General features: G+C 40.4%; 1 protein-coding gene across 1 annotated transcript in view; it reads left to right on the top strand.

Moving 5' to 3' along the window:
* The window catches only part of KIAA1958 (KIAA1958 ortholog), a 57,919-nt gene that overhangs the window by 17,670 nt on the left and 22,025 nt on the right, over positions 1 to 18,224 (top strand). Inside the window, exons 2-3 of the mRNA XM_044452476.1 lie at positions 3,508 to 3,607; positions 13,709 to 14,900. Coding sequence (XP_044308411.1) covers positions 13,733 to 14,900 — 1,168 coding nt within the window. The 5' untranslated portion in view covers positions 3,508 to 3,607; positions 13,709 to 13,732. The remainder of the gene's footprint in view (positions 1 to 3,507; positions 3,608 to 13,708; positions 14,901 to 18,224) is intronic.

An 18,224-nucleotide genomic window follows, 5' to 3' on the forward strand; every position in this document is an offset into this window, starting at 1 on the left:
AACGACTCTTTCTGTTACTGCACCTTGTCTTTGGAATACCTTTCCTAAGGAGTCATGACTGGCACCCTCATTGTTCAGTTTCCATCACCAGGTGAAGACTTTATTTCCTATCTGTTTTTAGTATAATCTATCATCTTCCTATGTTTTTCTCAGTGCTGCTTTTATCTGTTAGGTGCATTGTCTCCTATTCCCATCATAACTATTTTTATGATGTTGGATTATTAATTTTTAAATCTGCTGATTTTATTCTGTATGCCATTGTTTTTGTGAGCTGCCCAGAGAACTCTTGGGTTGTGGGGTGGCATACAAGTATCATAAACAAACACCTGGCTGGAACTGCTCTTACCTGGATGGCCACATCCAGAAGATCCTTCAGGAAAACCACACCTCAGCCCTTTGGCAATCACACTTTGAGCTTTTGCAAGATTCTGTTTTAACTCCTATGCTATTTAGCATCTACATAAAAGCACACAGAGAAACTATTTGGAGTGAGATATATTGGTGTGCTTTTTGCTTTATTAGAAGCAAGCTGTGGCTATCTTGAATCATTGCTTGGGTATGGTAATAGACTGGAGGATAAACAAATTTAGACTTAGTCCAGACAAGATGGGGGTACTATTGGTTGGTGCTTCATCCATCTAGGTCAGGGGTCAGCAACCCACAGCTCTGCAGCCTCATGTGGCTCTTTCATCCCTCTGCTGCAGCTCCCTGTCGCTCAAAATATGCGTCACAACCACCAATGTGCGACACCCGCCAGCACACGATTTATTGAGCTTTTTGACCCTCAGTAGGCCAAACCATGGATAAATCCAAGAAAAGAAAAGTTTCAGAAGAAAACATAATGTTTAATGGTACGTGGGCTGATTCATTTGCTTTCACTGCTGATGAGACTGGTTTACCAGTATGCTTAATATGTTTTTGCTGCATGCAGAAATAAAAAATTGTTTTCTCTGTAGCAGTTCACTGATTTCATAAATGCAACACACTGTAGTTTTTTTTATACATAGCATAAAGGTAAAAAACAATATATGCAGTGTTATCTTCATTTTAGCAGTCAAAAGGGTTTTGTGGTGTTTTCTTTTCTGTGGGAAATGGGTCCAAATGGCTCTTTGAGTGCTTAAGGTTGCTGACCCCTGATCTAGGTTAATGGTGAGTTTAACATGTTTGGGTTTCACTCCTCCGAAGCAGGGAGGGGTGGGCAGCATGGAGCCATCCAGATATTCTGACCACTACACCCATCAGGCCTTACCCTTGGGCTTGCTGATTAAGCTTGATGGGTATTGTAGGCCAAAACATCTGGAGGCCACATGTTGCCCACCACTGCCTGAAGGATCAGATTCACAATCTGGAGGTGCTTATTGATGCAGGATTGTCATTAGAGGCTCCAAGAGCTTTTTATTAGTTTTGGCTGATGGATCAGTGGCAACCTTATCTTGCTAGAGATCGCTTGGCCTCTGTAACCCATGCTTTGCTAACTGCTCATTTAGATTATTGGCAAGTGCTGTGTGTGGGGCTGTCTTTAAAAACAATTCAGAAAGTGCAGTTGACCTAGCATTGGCCCATTATTTTCCCACTCATTACTAACTGGGACTTGACTGTATGCACTTTGTGCTTTAACAGCTGCATGAACTGACAACACAAAACACAATTTAAAGTGTTGGCTTTAGACATTAAAACCTGAAGCTGCTTCAGTTCAGTTCAGTTCAGCTTATCTGAAAGACCTACCTGAATCGTAAAACTTCTTCAGGGACCCATCTCACAGTGCTCTTCCTGCCTGTTAGATGAAGCCAGGCAGGAAACCATTTGGGCAGAGGTGATAAAGCTTCTTTGGCCCAGAGACACAGTCCCCCTTTTGCAAAGGCTCTTGGAGGCAGTGTTTGAACAGTAGGTGGGGTTAAGAGCCCTGGGGCAGGGCCAAGAGCAGAGTGGGTGGGGCCAGATGTAATTCATATCAGTTTGGATCTTTCCCCACCAAGGTTGGAAAGATACCACTCAATTCTATGCATGTCTATTCTGGCAGAACAAAACACAGCTCATTTTAAAGTACAGGGTATGTAAGAACAGAGTATTTGAAGTTTAAATGCCCTGAAAGAGAGAACAGTGGAAGAACATTGTGGGCTGAATAGGGAGCTCCTGGGGGGGTCATATCCTGTCTATGGGCTGGAGGTTCCCCATTCCTGTGCCTTTCTGGAGGTAACTTCTCTGGTAATGGCATTCCTGTTATGGGACGGCTCCTGTAGAGAGCTTTCTCTGCTCCTTTTTTGTGGTCTTTTGAAGAGTTTTTTCTTCAATCAGGCATTTTAATCAGCTGTTGTACAATGGGTCTCTCTTTTTTAAAAGTTGCTTTAATTTTGGGGCTGCTCTGGGGGGTTTTTTGTTTTGTGTTTATACTGCTTTTGATTTTATAATCTTGTGTTTTGTTTTTAACATATGAGATGCTTAGAGAACTTTAAGTTATGGATCATTATAAAATGTCATGAAGTAAATAAAACATTGCTGAGCAAGCCTTGTTCTCTTCCTCCATTGTGTGTATTTTACCATACCCACTCATGGTGATAAATGTAAATTTAAGAAGGGCTGGCTGAGATCACTTCTTTCTTCTTTCCTGTGTCTTTTTTCTTGTGTGTTATGTACTTTAGTTTGTAAGCCTATGGACAAGAACCTTGTTACTATTGATGTTTCGAAGCTGCTCTGGGAGAGCCTTTGGCTAAACAGTGGGGTAAAAATGCTTTAAATTAATAATACATAAGAGGAACATGTTAATAACCTAACTGATGGAGTGGTTCTAAAAATGAACTATATAACCTGTATTAAAAGTGTGTTTTGTAGATAATGATTAATTATAGGAAAGTACAGGTTTAGTCCTCTGGTGCTTTGAGTTTTAGATTTCAGTGCTTTTAAATTGACTATGTCATGGAGCAAATGAAACAAATGGACAAAAAAGGCAGGTGCACTTCCAAGAACAACAGAATATCAAAGAACAAAAAATGGATCAAGAACATTGCAAATAAGCCCTTGTAAACTGCATATGAACAAGGTGAACTTTAGAGCTGAGTGCAAGCATGCAGTGCTTGAGGAAGACCTGAAATGGCTGTGGCTAAAGGATCCTTCAATTTGCTTTTGCTCCTCATGTAAACAAAGGTTGCTGATTTAGGGCAATGACATTTGCATCAGCAGTCTCTGAAACAACTCCTGCTTCTGACTGTGTAAACAAGATGAGGCTTCATTTTATAAGCCACGTATCAAAAACTGATTGAAAGCCCACGACTTACGTGTTTATCTTTTGAAGACCAAATTTCTCTCTTTCCTGATCATGGGTAGGGCCTTTTCTAAGGCAGGGGAAAACAAGCTTTCTTCTCTTCAACCAGTGGGGGAACATGGCACAGGTTTGCCAGCCTCAAATAACCAGCTGAGAACATTCATTCTGATGACCTATTCATAATCTTCAGGCTGGACTTACAGAGTCTTTCAATGCTTGTTTCTCCATTCCTCTACCCCTTTTTCTAGACAGATAAATGGATGGCCCTGTGGTTAACATTCTGGTTTATACCTGAAGAAATCCAGCTCCTGTTCCCCAGTCTACCTTAGACTTCCTGATTGTGCTCTGGTGAGTCTATGCCTTATGTGTATTATCAGCTGGAGAGCAAAAATTATGGATGCATTATTCTCTTTAAGGATTTGTTGCCTGGATTTACTTTGGACCTTGATCCAGTGCTTCAGAAAATGTTCGGTTGCTGCTCAAGCCAATTCAGAGACCATCTGCTTTGACTGGTAGCAAACTTAAATCAAGATTTAGAAACCTGAGGCTTTGTGCAACCCATTAACTATCATGGAAAATTAAGTAGTGATAACTTTTTTACCTCTTGGTCAGGACTGGATGATATTTGTACCTTTAGGGGAGGGGATTATACTTGCTAAATGTTGGAAAAGTAAGTGTTGGTGAAGGTTGCTACCTGCCTTTATGTAGTGACTTTTTTGAAAAAAGGGATTGGATGCTAACTCTGTTTCTTGACAGAATTGGATGAAAATTGGAGAAATAGTTGTCCCACCTGAGGGGACTAAGCCTACCAAATACCTGAATGATAGCGGCAGGTGATTTTGTGCAGTGTTGACACTTTATGGAGTTCTAAAAAACACATGCTTATGCCCTCTATGTTCTGTATGGACCATGGTCTAATAATGTCTAACAGCTTCACAAAGTCTGTAAAAAAGAAGTCTAGAATTTGTTGAAGGATTCACACAGAAGTTTATGTGTAAGGAGAGTTGGAAAGTGATCTGCTTTCCATTCCTCCCCCCTCTGTTTTTTGGGTGCATTTGTACAAAAGGCAAGAAAATCCCAACATTTCAGAAGAGTAGGGACAAAGGCTAGGGGGTTAATGGAGGGAAAAGCTTTTTCCATAGCAAAACCTTGTAGTGTTGGATTGAATGATCACATTATCCCCATGATATCATCCTTGCCCTCCTCTAAACCCCAGTGATTGGAGCTTCAAGTAAAAATGTTTAGGATTGGAAAGTGGACCTGTCAATCACTCAGCTACACTGCCCTCCCCCATAATCCCACCCACTGTGCATAATTTCCAAAATGCAATTTGAAGAAGAGACATAATGTCTGCATCTCCAGGCATAAATAGATAGTGGGACCTTATTTTGGCCTGGCTTCAGTCCTGCTTGCTTCAGAGGGAAGCCTTCTCCATGAAGCATCAGATAATGGTTCTTAAAAAAAACAAAACAAAACCCTATTTAATAATATGAAATACAATACTAAAATCTATCAATACAAATATAAAATACCTCAGAAAGAAAAGAAAGAACACCACAATATGAAAAAAGACAAGAAAATATAGAAAGCAGCTAGTGCATCCCACCACTGGGACCTTTGCTACATAGTAATTACTCATTTTCTTTGTCTTCCTTCTTCTAAATTTCTGCTCTTTCAGGAATACCTCCTTCCATCCAAAATTGCACTGAATCATCAGAAGGTTCAATACCCTTCCCTTTTATTAATACATGTTCAATAAACAAGCCCCATCATTCTTATTTGTCAACCCCTTTTACCTTAATTCCACATATATTATTAACAGCTATGTTCCAAATTTCTTCATACCATTCAGTTTATACCATGTCTGTATCAACACCTTTATTGTGGGCCATTTCACACAATCAAAAGCTGTAAAAATGTCTTGTGCTACTACTGCAACTTTTAACCTTTCCTTTGATATAAATTTTATTATATCTAATACACTTCTAGTCAGGTCCAGCATCTATCTTACTACTGTGAAACCACTCTGATCCACCTTAATGCATTTATCAATAAAATTACTCAATCTCTTTGCAAATATTGCAAAGAGGTCTATATGCTCCAGGATCTGACAGATCTTTATTAGGTTTTGGAATCAAAAGTATTGAAGAATATTTCCAAAATGCTGGCATTTTTGCTCCCTCCAATATGCTATTTTTTACCCCCCCCTTTTTAATTTTTTTTTTAAACAGAACATAAATACAATTGAAGTACCAAAAACATATTCTTCAAAATATACCTCCAATATACTATTAAAAATTTAATTTTGGTACCAGCAACTTTCTAAATACCTTATAAATCAATTTTCCTAATCCATCCATTCCTGGAGTGCTCCCTACTTTTAAATTATTAATAATCTCTTAATAATAATATTAATAATAATATTAATAATTAATAATTATTATAATAACAGGTTTTTCCATTAGATTCCTGTCTGCCTGGTACAATTTATTCCCAAGATTTTTTTCTATATATTATCTAGTTTTATCCATCAATAGCTTCCCAACTGCATATAACTTTGAATAAAATCTATAAAATATTCCTAATTTTTCTTTTGTCAAGTTACAATTTTACTTTTTTCATCTTTAACTATTCTTGTTAAAGTTATTCTTGGTTGATTTTTTTACTCTTTTTTGTTGCATAGCTCCAGTCAGTATCCTTGAATTCTTATTACTAAATTTAAAAAATCCTTTAAAAAATCCCTATATTTTGTCTGTGTTCTTTCTGTGTCAGTATTCTACAACTCTTTCCTTTTAGCTTGTATTCCACCAATATTTTAATATCTTGATATCAGTGTAAGTAAGGTTAATCCATTCTGTAACTGTTTTTTTTTTAATCAGAAAAATGTGAAGCAAAGTGACAAAGAACATCAAAGATCACGGTCACCCCCCCCCCCCACCCTGAGCATGGCAATCTCCCCGTCCCCCAGCAGGACTGCGATGGGGGGGGGGGGAGATGGCCACAATTGCGGTTGCGATCCAATGCGGAGTTTGCAAGTTTTATAAAAATGGTGCTCACAATCCAATTTGGTTGTGAACCGAGGCGTTCGTGAGCCAAGGTACTACTGTACTTACTCCCCTTGCAACAGACTTCATGTGTCTCATTCTAAATTTCCTTCACTCTTTGACATTAATTTTCCATATTTCTTTCAGTCCTTTCTCTGTTTATCTATATGTTTATGTTGCAAAATGCTTAAATCCACCTTCTAACCATTTCATTGTCACAATTCATTTTAAAGCCCATATTTATTAATGCATGATCTGTAATTCTTATCAAACCTATATCTGAATTATCTAGTCTAGAAAGCATATCCTTTTATACAAATATGTAATCAGTTCTAGAATAAGGTTTGTGAACCAATGAATAAAAGTGAATCTTCTTTTATCTCCCTTCCTCTCCCTCCGTACACCTTCTGAGTCAATATCATTTATCATTCTATTTAATGATATAATGTTACACCTTATTTTTTTAGTGGGATTTAATCTATCCTTATTTTCATCCATTACCATATTGAAATCTCCTGTCATTATTACAAAACTTTTCTTGACACCATCTGATTCATCCAGGACAGTTTAAAAAATGTATCTGATCAACATTTGGTAAGTAGATATTAACTAGTGTACAATCTCCTCTCATTTTACTTTATGATATCAAATATCTACCTTTCATATCTTTCTTAACTTTTTTCATTTAAAATTCACCTTTCTTAGATAATTGCCACTCCTCTGAACTTTGAATTCCCATATGCTTTTTCATAGATCTCAGACTATGAACATTTTAACTCATTAACTCCTTTTATGTGTTTCAATACATAAAAATATCACCTCTGTCCTAATTTAACATTGCTTCAATACTTTTTAAAAAATTATGTTCCCTAAGCCTTTCACATTCAAAGATAATAATCTCATTTAACTTGATATAACCTTGTGGTCCCTTATGGCATGCATCCAAAGACTTCCATACAAAGTAAAAATAAAAAGACATAATTTAAAAAAATACTTTTAATCTGTTCGCTAGAAAACATTCTCCCTACATTTACCTAAAGTATTCCCCTTCCTCCTCCATGGGCACCACCTTTCCCCAAAGCTGAAGTGGGGATGGGGGAACATTCCTGGTCCTCACAACTACCAACTTCCCTTGCCTTTATCCATTATTAGTTATCTCATTGTAAGTACTACCCAGAGTTACTTATTTTCCCACTATTTCTTCTTCCTTTTCCCTTTAAAAAAACTATTCTTATGTTTTTCTTTATCCCCATATACTATTCCATTTTTTGCCTTATATCTACTTAACTCCTCCTAGCTTTTATATTATTATATATAGTAAGTATATTTACGTAGTCTTCTCCCTAATAGAAAGCAGCAATTTAACCTTAATTGTTAAACTCATTCAGTATCCCAAACCTTAATTGTTAAGCCCATTCAAAATCCCATGCTTTAAACCTTATATTATTTAGTTAACCTTGCTCTATTATTCTTATAGCTTTCTATCTTATAAATCTTCTAACAGTTAACTATTTTCCTTCTACAATTTTATTAACACCAAACTTAAATTTACCCTTCTCAGATTGATCCAGAATTTTTCTACTTTCTTTCTTCTTCTTGTTTCTTCATCTTCTCCAATTGTTCTTCAGCAATCAGGTTGATGCTTAGTATCGGGGAGATAATGGTTCAGAGATGTTCAGTTTGGCTAAAAACTGATGCTGTGAGTACTACAGTAGTGACAACATCACCAAAACACAGGAATTGGCACCTGGTTCACATTTCTTCTCTTCTGCAGAAGTTCCAAGATATATTATACATCTCTGAACTTTCTAACTGCTCATTCATTCTCACCAGTTATCAAACTATGCCAGTTGAGTAATTTTTAAAGCCTGTTTATAGCAGTTCACTCATCCAAAGTCATTAGCTTCTCATTTGCAGCTTCTTTAGCCCATACAGAGGCTAAATGGTACATTGGTTTACATACCTTTTGATATACTTTTGTTAAAGGAACAGGTGTCAAGGCCAGACAAGGGCCATGGGCAATTTCCTTCTGTATATGGAGAGGATTCTAAGATCTGAGCAACCAGATGCTACAGAGAAGCTCAAGTCCACACCCCAAGCCCTCAGATTCCTGAGTTAAACCCTGCGATTAAGAAACTGGGAGAACTCCTAAAATACTGGATAAAGGGGAAGGAGGAGTTCCTGGGTTGCTGCACAATGCCCATGCTTGCTCTTAGTCTGTTTCTCCCTGTGCAAACTATTTGGTCTGTTCAAGAAGAATGCAAAGAAGGAGGTGGAGTTTTTTTTAACCTGAAGCAAGTTTTCCCCCATCAGAATCTCTAATGAATGGATAATAAGTAATTAATTACCTGCTTACAAGAGAAGAAATAGGTATATAATTATTTCTGTTTCCAGCATTGCAATGCCCTGCAAAGCTGTTAGTTAATTATCTAAGGATGCACTGTTTGAACTAATGACCACATTTCTAGGCTCATGTGTAGATGGATCCAGGATATTGTTAATCAGGTAAGCTGCAACAGTTAATTAGTGGTTGGCATCTAACTAAAAATGATAAAGCAATTTGTTTTGTTTGCGATCTTAACATGAGAAGGGAACATATACATAGAATGTGGCTATGAGTAATCTCTGCTTAAAAACAAACTGCACTAAGACAAGTGGAATTCTGTGACTTTTCATAAATTAGGCAAATGTTTATGATTGTTGTTATATTATATTATATTATATTATATTATATTATATTATATTATATTATAATGTGCTGACTTTCTCTTGCAAGGAACTGAAAGCAATTTACAAGTTTCTTTTCCTTTCTGTTTTATCCTTACAATAGCCCTGTGAAGTAGGTTAGGCTGAGAGTCTGTGATTAGACTCTCAGCCTAACTTAAGAGTCTGATCACCACCCAATGAGTTTCATGGCTGGGTGGGTACCAGAACATAGATCCCCCAAGTTCCAGTCCAAAACTCTAACCACTGCACAACACTCTTATGCAAGGAATATTGAACATATTTATCCTACTGTGTAGCCCTGAGGTGGTGCCCAAATGGCCATGCTGAGTTGCCTTCCAAGTGATTTTTCTTCTTTGCAAGTGAATGGACTGATTCCTGCATTCACTTGCACAGGGGAGAAGAAGTACTCATTGCTGAGAAATGGGTGTAGTGGAATGAAGTCTAACTCTTCTGGACCTTTGGAAGCAACAGGCAAGCTTTCCCTCTCGCCAGTTTTTGGTAGAGATGGTTCAGTCCATGTACAAACCAGTGTAAACAGCTCTATTGGTTTGTACAGGGAGTGAAAAGGTGCTGCTGAATATTGTCTGGAAGGGGGGAGTTCAGGCCCAACCAAGGATCCTCAGAACAAGAGAGCCCTTGGTAGTGGTGCTGACTTTGGCCTCCTCCAGATGGCTGATGGCATGGAAGCATTTTCTTCCCTTACAAATGAATGGAAAAATGCTCCATTAAGTGTGCATGGAGATAGAGAGAAAGAAGAAGCAACCAGAGGGAAAGAGGAACTAAATAAAGAGGGGGGAGGGGGAGCCAGATGGAGGAAGAAGAGCCAGGGAGCTGGAAGGAAGGAAGGCAGGAAGGAAAGGGCTGCTCCTCATCCCATGCAAATAAGTGGAGATGTTGCTTCGTTCAGCTGCATGGGGATGGGGAGAGCAAGAGAACTAGAGCAAGGGATCAGAAAGAAAGACTGGATAAGTGAGAAGAAAGTGGAACCAGGCACAGAGGAGCAGAACCAGAGATAGAAGGGATGAAAAGGGAAGAGCAAACAGAAAGAAGACAGGGAGGGAAAGAGGGTCCTAGAGGGAAATTAAAAGGAAGGAGCGAGACAGTCAGAATCTAGAGGGAAGGGAGAGCCAGAAAGAATGGAAGGAAGCAAGAGACGTAAGTAGGGGGGGAAAGCAATCACAGAGAAGAGAGAAAGAAAACCTGGAGGGAGGAAGGGAGTGTAATGAAGAGAGGAAAGATGGAAGGAAGGGGGAGAGAGGGGGAGAGAAAGAAATAGCTAGATGTGTATGTGTGTGGAGAGGCAGGCAGGCAGGCAGGCAGTGCAACTAGAGCAGTGGTTCCCAATCATTTCTATGCTCTGCACCCCTAAAAAATGTTTGATTTATGTTCACATCCTCTACAAAAGTAATATCACACTTGAACATGAAGTCAATTTTCTAATTTTTGAATCACATACAGTACTGCAGATCAATAAATTGAACTAAAATATAAGCTTTTAAATCAATGCATAAAATTCAAATATAAATTGAGCGATTAGAAAAAATGTAAACAATACAATCCCAATTGTGAACATAACACTTATTTGTTCCTGCTTCTCATTCACAATTTTATCAAAATGTGGAACTGTCTTACTGATTGTGATCTTCAAGTCTGCCTGCAGGCTATTCCTAATTTTGTCTTAATTGGCAAAAGAGAACTGAATCCAAATGCAAACAAAACAGTAAATAATTTTATTACTGGAATAATTTTGGGTGGGAAAATGTGATGCAGGCTTCCACTTTGCCATACCCCCTGAAATGCCATCTCTTACCCCCTGGGAGTGAGGCCACCCCATGTTGGGAACTAGGGAGAAAGCCAGAGTGGGTGGAACTCATGCTAACATTCATGAAAACATATGGCATGCCAAACTTTTTTGTAATTACCCCATCATTCTCTACACCCACACCCACAGCCCTTCCTCACACACACACACACACACACACACACACGGGGGGGGGAGAGAGCGCGGGCGAGTGCAGTGGCATTCAGGATACTTTGTGGTGGCCTTTTGAGCAAGGTACTCTGTCAGCTCCTTCCTGCACAGAGTCTGCCTCTATTGCTGTATCTCCTCCCTTTTTCCATCATTGCTCCCACTTTCTAGTTTGTTAGGCAGAGTTCCAGCGACCATGTTGGCCATGTCATCTGCTAGTTCTGCCTCTCTCTTCTGGACCAGGGCGAGAGGCAGGTGAGCAAGCAGATCACCGCAGTAAAGAGGAGAAGCCAATCCAGAGCTCTCTTGCGAATAGGCCCGAGATGAGTTGTGGGCTGTGTGCAGGTGCCCAACCGTGTCTTCCTTGAGCACCACTCTGCTTTGTGGGTGGGTGGCTTGCAGTAGTGGTCGTGCCTCATCTGACTTGATTGATATATAGGACTGAGCCATATTTGCTTGGTTTTTATTGTTCAGCTGTTAGCTCAACAATTAGACTTAATTATGCACCAAGAGGGAAACTGGAATGGGCTGAAGCATGGGCAGCAGACAATGCTATGAGAGATTTATAAAACATATGAGTGTGCCTGTTGCAATCCATTGCTAAGCTAATACCCTTTCAGTAAACACAAGACCGAGGCATTTCCCCCAGCCAACCTGTTTGCAATCTGTTCAGCACCTGTTGAGCAGGGAGTCGTAGTAGCTAAACCCATGCCATGCCATACTTGGCACAGCAACCTGTTCCCCATGAAGAAGTGCCAGTGGTGGGAGAGTGATGGTAGCTGAATAGAAGGAATGTGGCACTGTGCTAGCATTTAAGCAAATGGAAAATAAAATCCTTCATTAAAATACCATAAGCTGGAAAGAAAAAGTGTGCAGTGCTTATTAGATCACCTGCTGGTGATGCTGCATTGTTAGAGCAGTTTCTCCTGATAAGAGAACCAGGATTAATGTTCTCTTCTGAGAATGCCATTGCACTGTTGAAGCGACATAAAACAAATTAAATTTTTTTAAAAGAAGAAACGTCACCTGCAGTTATGGCCGTGTTGTGTATAAATGTAGGCAAAGCAAATTTTCAAACAGTTCTTGCTCTGCATGAAGTAATAAATAAAATTGAGCTGGAACAGTAATGAATTCTCACAAGAGCAAAGAATATTAAATAAAATGCAGCCAAGAGGTTTGGTAAATGGGAGGAAAGGAGACACTTTAAAGGAGGGTGTTTTATTTTTTATTTTATTAATAATTCTTATATATCACTTAATCTATTAAAATCTCTATGTGGCTTACATACAAAGTATTAAAATTACTGTTAAAATATACCATTAATAAAGAATTAAACCAGTTCCACAAAAATGTATAAATAAAAATAAACACTAAAACAGATCAATGTTACAAGAATCCTGGAAATGTTTCCAGGGCCTAAATTTCAGTGTGGGCAGCGCCAAAGGTAAAAGGTAGGAAATCAAGGAATATCAATCATATTCTGTTATATGGCAGAAATCGGAGAAAGTTGGCCAAGAAAATCCATGTGCCTTCCATGTGGTGCCAATCTAGATGCCACTTCCCCTTCCCATCCTTCTTTCCACTGTCTTAGAGAAACAAAGAGAGAAACAAAACCCCACAGAGGAAGAATATGGATCTAGCCCCTTTAGGGAGCCAGCCTTGTCACAGTGGTGGATATGCAGCTCCACTTAAGTAAGTCTTACAAGAAGCCAGGAAACCTTTGTGAGATTATGATAGCTGTATTGCTTCACTTAGCAGGAGTGAGTAGGAGGTGGAAAATGATAAGGACTTTGCTCTGCTACTGAGAGGCAAGGCTGAGCAAACAGAGGCCAAGCACTTTTTAACATCTTCCCTCCATTCCTGAGGCAAAAGAAGGGGGACTCCAGTAGGAACTATGACATAGACAATGCTTTAAATCTCCTTGCCTGGACTGGCACAGCCCTAAGGCACTGTTCTGGGAAGGCCATTAAACGGACCCTGTGGGTGAGCCAAGTGTCAGACATGAGAGGCAATCCATGTTCTTGCTCAGTGTATTCCATTGCAGTTCCAGTAATGTCTGCAAATCCTTAAGCTTACACCCTGGTTTCCGTTTCTTGAGTTCATAGAATATCATGCCCACAGTTAAATACATGTTAAGTCCCTTTGATTACAACCTGTTCCTAAACTTACCAAGAAGCTTCAATGTGGCATTTACCCATTGCAGCCTTAATCACGGTCATTTCTACCCCACCCTCAACCCCAGATTGTATCTGTAATGTCTGCTACTTTCAAAAAATCTGCTATTCATATTGATCTTCTATGAAGGTTGATGCAAAGGCCATGTTGAGAAATGTTTTTTAAAACCTGTTTGTTATTTATTTACCATCATAAGGCAAGAGGACAATAATGCAAGGGGATGTTGAAAGCAGAAGCAGAAGATGGGGAAGGCCAAATAAGAGATGGATCAATTCCATAAAGGAGCCTATGGCCTTGAGCTTATGAGCACTGAGCAGGGCTGTCAGGAGCAGGAGATCTAGCAGGGCGTTCATTCATAAGGTTGCCATAAGTCAGAGATGACTTGATGGCATGTAACAACACTACGTTTATGCTATGCAAGGGCCACACGGAAATACATCTCCATTTCTCCACTTATTTATCAAGGTAAAATTTGCATTCAAGCACTACAGAAAACCATGGTTCCAATGTAACCCTTCTTCCTTTCTCCTCTAGGAACCAAGCTGTTAAGCCTGTACCATGGAGGACTGCCTTCATACTTCTTCTGAAAATCTCTCCAAATTGGTTAGCTGGGCCCACAGTCATGGGACTATCTGCAGCCTTATTCCAAATCTAAAGCACCTACTGTCTGAGGGTTCCCATGGCAACCTGACTGCCATGTGGGGCTGTAGCGCAGGCCATGCCTATCACTGGCCCTTGACAGCAACCTGTCGAGCTGGCTCACAGGAACGAGTTTGTTTCCAGGACAACCGAAGCTTCAACTCGGACAGTCCCAGCATTCTTGGTGTACCTTCAGATGCACAAACAAGCCCAGTGGAACGGTACTCTGGGAGGCCAGGGAAAGCAAAACTGGACTGCAACAGAGCCAGAGACTCCTGCGATTTCTCCTACTGCAGTGAACCTTCTGAATTAGATGAAACTGTGGAGGAATATGAAGATGAAGCCACTCTTTTTGACATGGTCTGTGAATCCTCAGTGACAGATGAAGACAGTGATTTTGAACCACATCCTCAGAGATCTCAAGCTAGTTCTCGGAAAAGACCAGGCCCGGGTCCCACTTCCTCATTTCATTCAGGCTCCCGCTCTCAGGTCATTGATGGCAGCAGCAATGATGTGCTTGTCAAAAAAATCAAGCAAGAACTCCCTGAGGACTATTACATTGTGGCCAATGCAGAAATTACTGGTGGCGTGGATGGGCCTACATTATCCTTGACCCAGATGTCAAAACCGAAAGCTCATCATGGAGCTTCCTTCCCTGGGGCACCGAAGCCCACTTCCCATCCTTCACCTTCGCTCAGTGCTGAATTTGACTTGCAAAGTGTTTCTGCCTCGTCACCAGTCATGACCAGGCCAGCAGCTCAGAAGCCTCAGAAAGTGAGTTTGGCTTCTCCAGGTCGAGGGCCGGGTAGCAGCACCCCTGCAGTCAACCCTCAGGGAGCCCTCCAGATGCCTGCTAGCACTTCCAATGCTGGCAAACCAATAAGCATTCCTTTATCAGCCTTGCAAATCCCTGGGCAAGAAGAACAGGTAGTTTCTGATGATCTCCTCCAGCCAGTGACCACTCAAGTACCCAATGATGTAGCATTATCTCCTTCTGTTAGCACAGAGCCGGAAGTTAGCTCGAGTCAGCAGCAGCCAAGCACGGCACCAGCCCTGACCACTGAGCCAGTGGCACAGACAATACCAGGTATCAGCACTTGGAATGCTTCTCTGGGTGTTATTTATTTGGGGTGGTTTTAAAAATCCACTATATACCCTGAAGGTCAAAGCTTTACTCGATGCATACAAATAGTGATTGGTTGCTGGTAAGGCAGAAAGGGTTTGGACTCTTTTCTGGTGTAACTGGAATCATGGTGTAACTGGAATCCCTCAGCTCATATGGTGTACTGTAATTTACACATAGGTGGTCCTACTGACTAATTTGTAATTTACAGATAAGTAGTCCTACCAACTCATTCTTCTAGGATATTGTCACAAAGTGCCTACTCTAGCATTTCCCCAAATTTCAGCTTTATATTTTTTTTAAATAAAGCAAATGTGCCAGGTACACAAATAATACCTCAGAATCTCTATAGGCATAGGTGGGTGGGATTCTTTTATTCCTCCTAAATATGGCCCCCTGCAAAAGCACCAAACAAGGTTCAATTCAGAACATCTCATTTTAAAGCTAAGATTCTTAACTAAAACCTCCAGCAAGCAGAAGTAAAGTCCATGCTGGAAAGCTTTGCTATGATATTTTAAAGTTAGTAGCCCAAACTGTCAGTTATGCAAATAAAAAGTCAGCGGGCTTGGCATTTTTATGTACTAAGTCTCATTTTGCATCGCCTCAGGAAGGATTGAACCTTAAATTACTGAACTTGCTGATAGCTGAACAGCAACCTTATGGGGACTGCAACCCCTGGGGGAAGATTTTAGTCAGAGAAAAGGTTTTTCAGATTCAGCAGTTTAGTTACCTGAGGCACTTTCTACTGAGGTCTAAAATGATAGGTCAAAACTAGTGCTAGTTTTTATTTATTGTTTTAGTTGAGTGGGAGCAGGGAGGGGTGAGCATTCAAACAAATCAGCATGCAAGGAAGTATGAATCTACTCCCATCAACCCCAACCAACATGGTCAGAGGTCAAGCATGTTGGGAGTTGTAGTCCAATACATCTGGATGGGCACCAGGTTGGGGAAGTAGGACTTGCATCCACCAAATGGCTATGCAAAGCAGGGCACTGAACCCCCTTGCACTTCTTTTGTCTCCCCTAGGGAGGAATTCCAGTATGATTCCTAGAAGGTTAGGTTCTAATGGGAATAGAGTATGATGGGGTGGGTTCTTCGGCTCCTTCTAGTTGTGGTAGGGAAACATCACAAATGTCCCATCTTAGTAAACTTCTCAAACGTAGGAGAGGTCTGAGTATGAGACATCTGGTTTTGCTGTATGACAACAGTTTATCCTGGCAGCCGTGGTGTTTGAGCCAGCTTTAACATGTTTGTCTTGCTAGCAGCAACATTTACACTGCAGTCAGGTTGGCTAGCTGAAGAGTATTTATGCCTGGGGTCATTTCCACCTTGCTGTGGCTTGGGCTGCTCAGACAATCCCAGCCAGGGCAGAGAGACAGGGAGACCTGGGGTGCTTCCAGATGAAGGCATCCTTTCTTCCCTGCATAGATTGTGACAAAAGCAATTAATCAGTGGGAGAACAGGTGACATTACATGGAAGACGTTGCCTGGACCTGAATAAAGCTGGAAGCATCTGTCTTTTGATTCTTGCTGGGCTTTCTTGGAAGACAGAAAAAGAGACTGGGAAGGGCCTTTGGTAGGGGGGATTTTGGAAGAAGATGCTCCCATGTTCTATTTGCTTTCCCAGACTTGTCTACATTACAGCAGCCTGATCCTAAGCAAAGTAGCACTTCCACAGTTACCTTTATAAGTAAATTAAGAAATTTCTACATTTGATATCCTGCTGACTACTCTGAAGAATTTTTGTGGACATAGAATCAGAACAATGAAAACATCCTATTACCTTCATATTGCACTTTTCTTCCTTTTGCAAGGAATCCAAGGTGGCTTACAAAGTTCTCCTCCTCACCATTTTTATTCTTACAACAAGCACCCTTTCTCGTAGGTGAGGCTGAGAGTGAGTGACTGGCCCCAAGTCACCCTGTGGATTTCATGGCTGAGTTGAGTTCCAGTCCAATTCTCTTAATGACTACACCACACTGGTTCTCAGAAACATTTTAAAACAAGTCCACCAGTATCATTCCATCCAGCAGAAAATCCAGCTCAAATGCAACAGCCAACAACATTCCTGAATAGAAAATACTTATCGTGTTTCATGAAGAACAAGGAGGAGGCAGGCAGGCAGGCCTCCTTCCAGAGGGCCTTCTATGAGGAAGGTGCCACTATTGAGAAGGCTTTTCTTGTGGTAGCTTCTTGTTATGGCAGACCTACCCCTAGCAGACTAGGGAACCCATCTTCCATACCTTGATACCTTTGCAGCCTCTGCTTCAAAGGTAATTTGAGAGAGAGAGACCAGGAAGCAGGCAGAAAGATGTTCTAGTAGCCATGCTCCTCATCAACCCATGAACTTGCCCATATATCTGCCTGCTTCTTGTTTTCTCTCTTTCCCTTGTAGGCTCAAGGTGTCTCATGATGAGGAGTCCTTGTGAGGTGGAGGCAAGAGTGGGCGATAGAGGCAGAGAAAGAATAGAGAGGAAGAGCATGCCAAAAAAAGGAGAATAGGATAAATCCGTGTGTGTGTGTGTAAGAGAGAGAGAAACAGAGACAGAGAGCAATTGTATGGAAAAGGATGTATATTTAAAGAGGTGGATTGTGTATGTATGTGAATGTGAGAAAAAAAGACTGAGAATGTGAAAAGGATTGATGTTAAGATAATTACCATCCACTCTCTCTTCCCTCTTTGTTAAGATTGTCACAACCCCACTGTGTTTTTCTCTGTTTTTTGAGATTCTTAAGAATTCTCCTGCAACTCACCAAAAGATAACCTCTGAAGAAATAGGGCCCTGAGAGAAATGATTGTTCTCTCCTGGTTAGATCTTTGAATGTCATAAATTACATATTGAATGGCATCAGTGCCATGACTAGGTGTAATCTAGCAACAGCATTCAGTTCAGTGGCCTAATTTAACACTGCCTCTCCTAAACTACTCGGAATGCTTAAAATAAAAACTTGCTGATCTTGTTTAATATAATACTAAGTTATTTAAAAGAAATAGTTACTAAACCCCTGCTTTCCTTTTATGTTTGCATTTTTGCTATTGTTAGAGGATCTAGAAACTTGAACAAGTGACTCTGTTAACTATGACCTCCACAAACTACTTTCTCCTTTAAACATGTGCCAAAATTTTGGGCCAGTTCTGAGCTCTTTTGTGCCACATATCCTGCGATTTGTGCCACCAAAAACATGTGAAAACGCTAGACCCTTGTGTGGCACAACAAATGCAAGCAAAATGGCACTCTCATATTTCTCAACCTACAGCAATGCTTTGAGCTGCCAGGAAAAGTTTAT

Source organism: Varanus komodoensis, unplaced genomic scaffold (assembly GCF_004798865.1).
Source record: "Varanus komodoensis strain SLA01 unplaced genomic scaffold, ASM479886v1 scaffold72, whole genome shotgun sequence".
Taxonomy (NCBI): domain Eukaryota; kingdom Metazoa; phylum Chordata; class Lepidosauria; order Squamata; family Varanidae; genus Varanus; species Varanus komodoensis.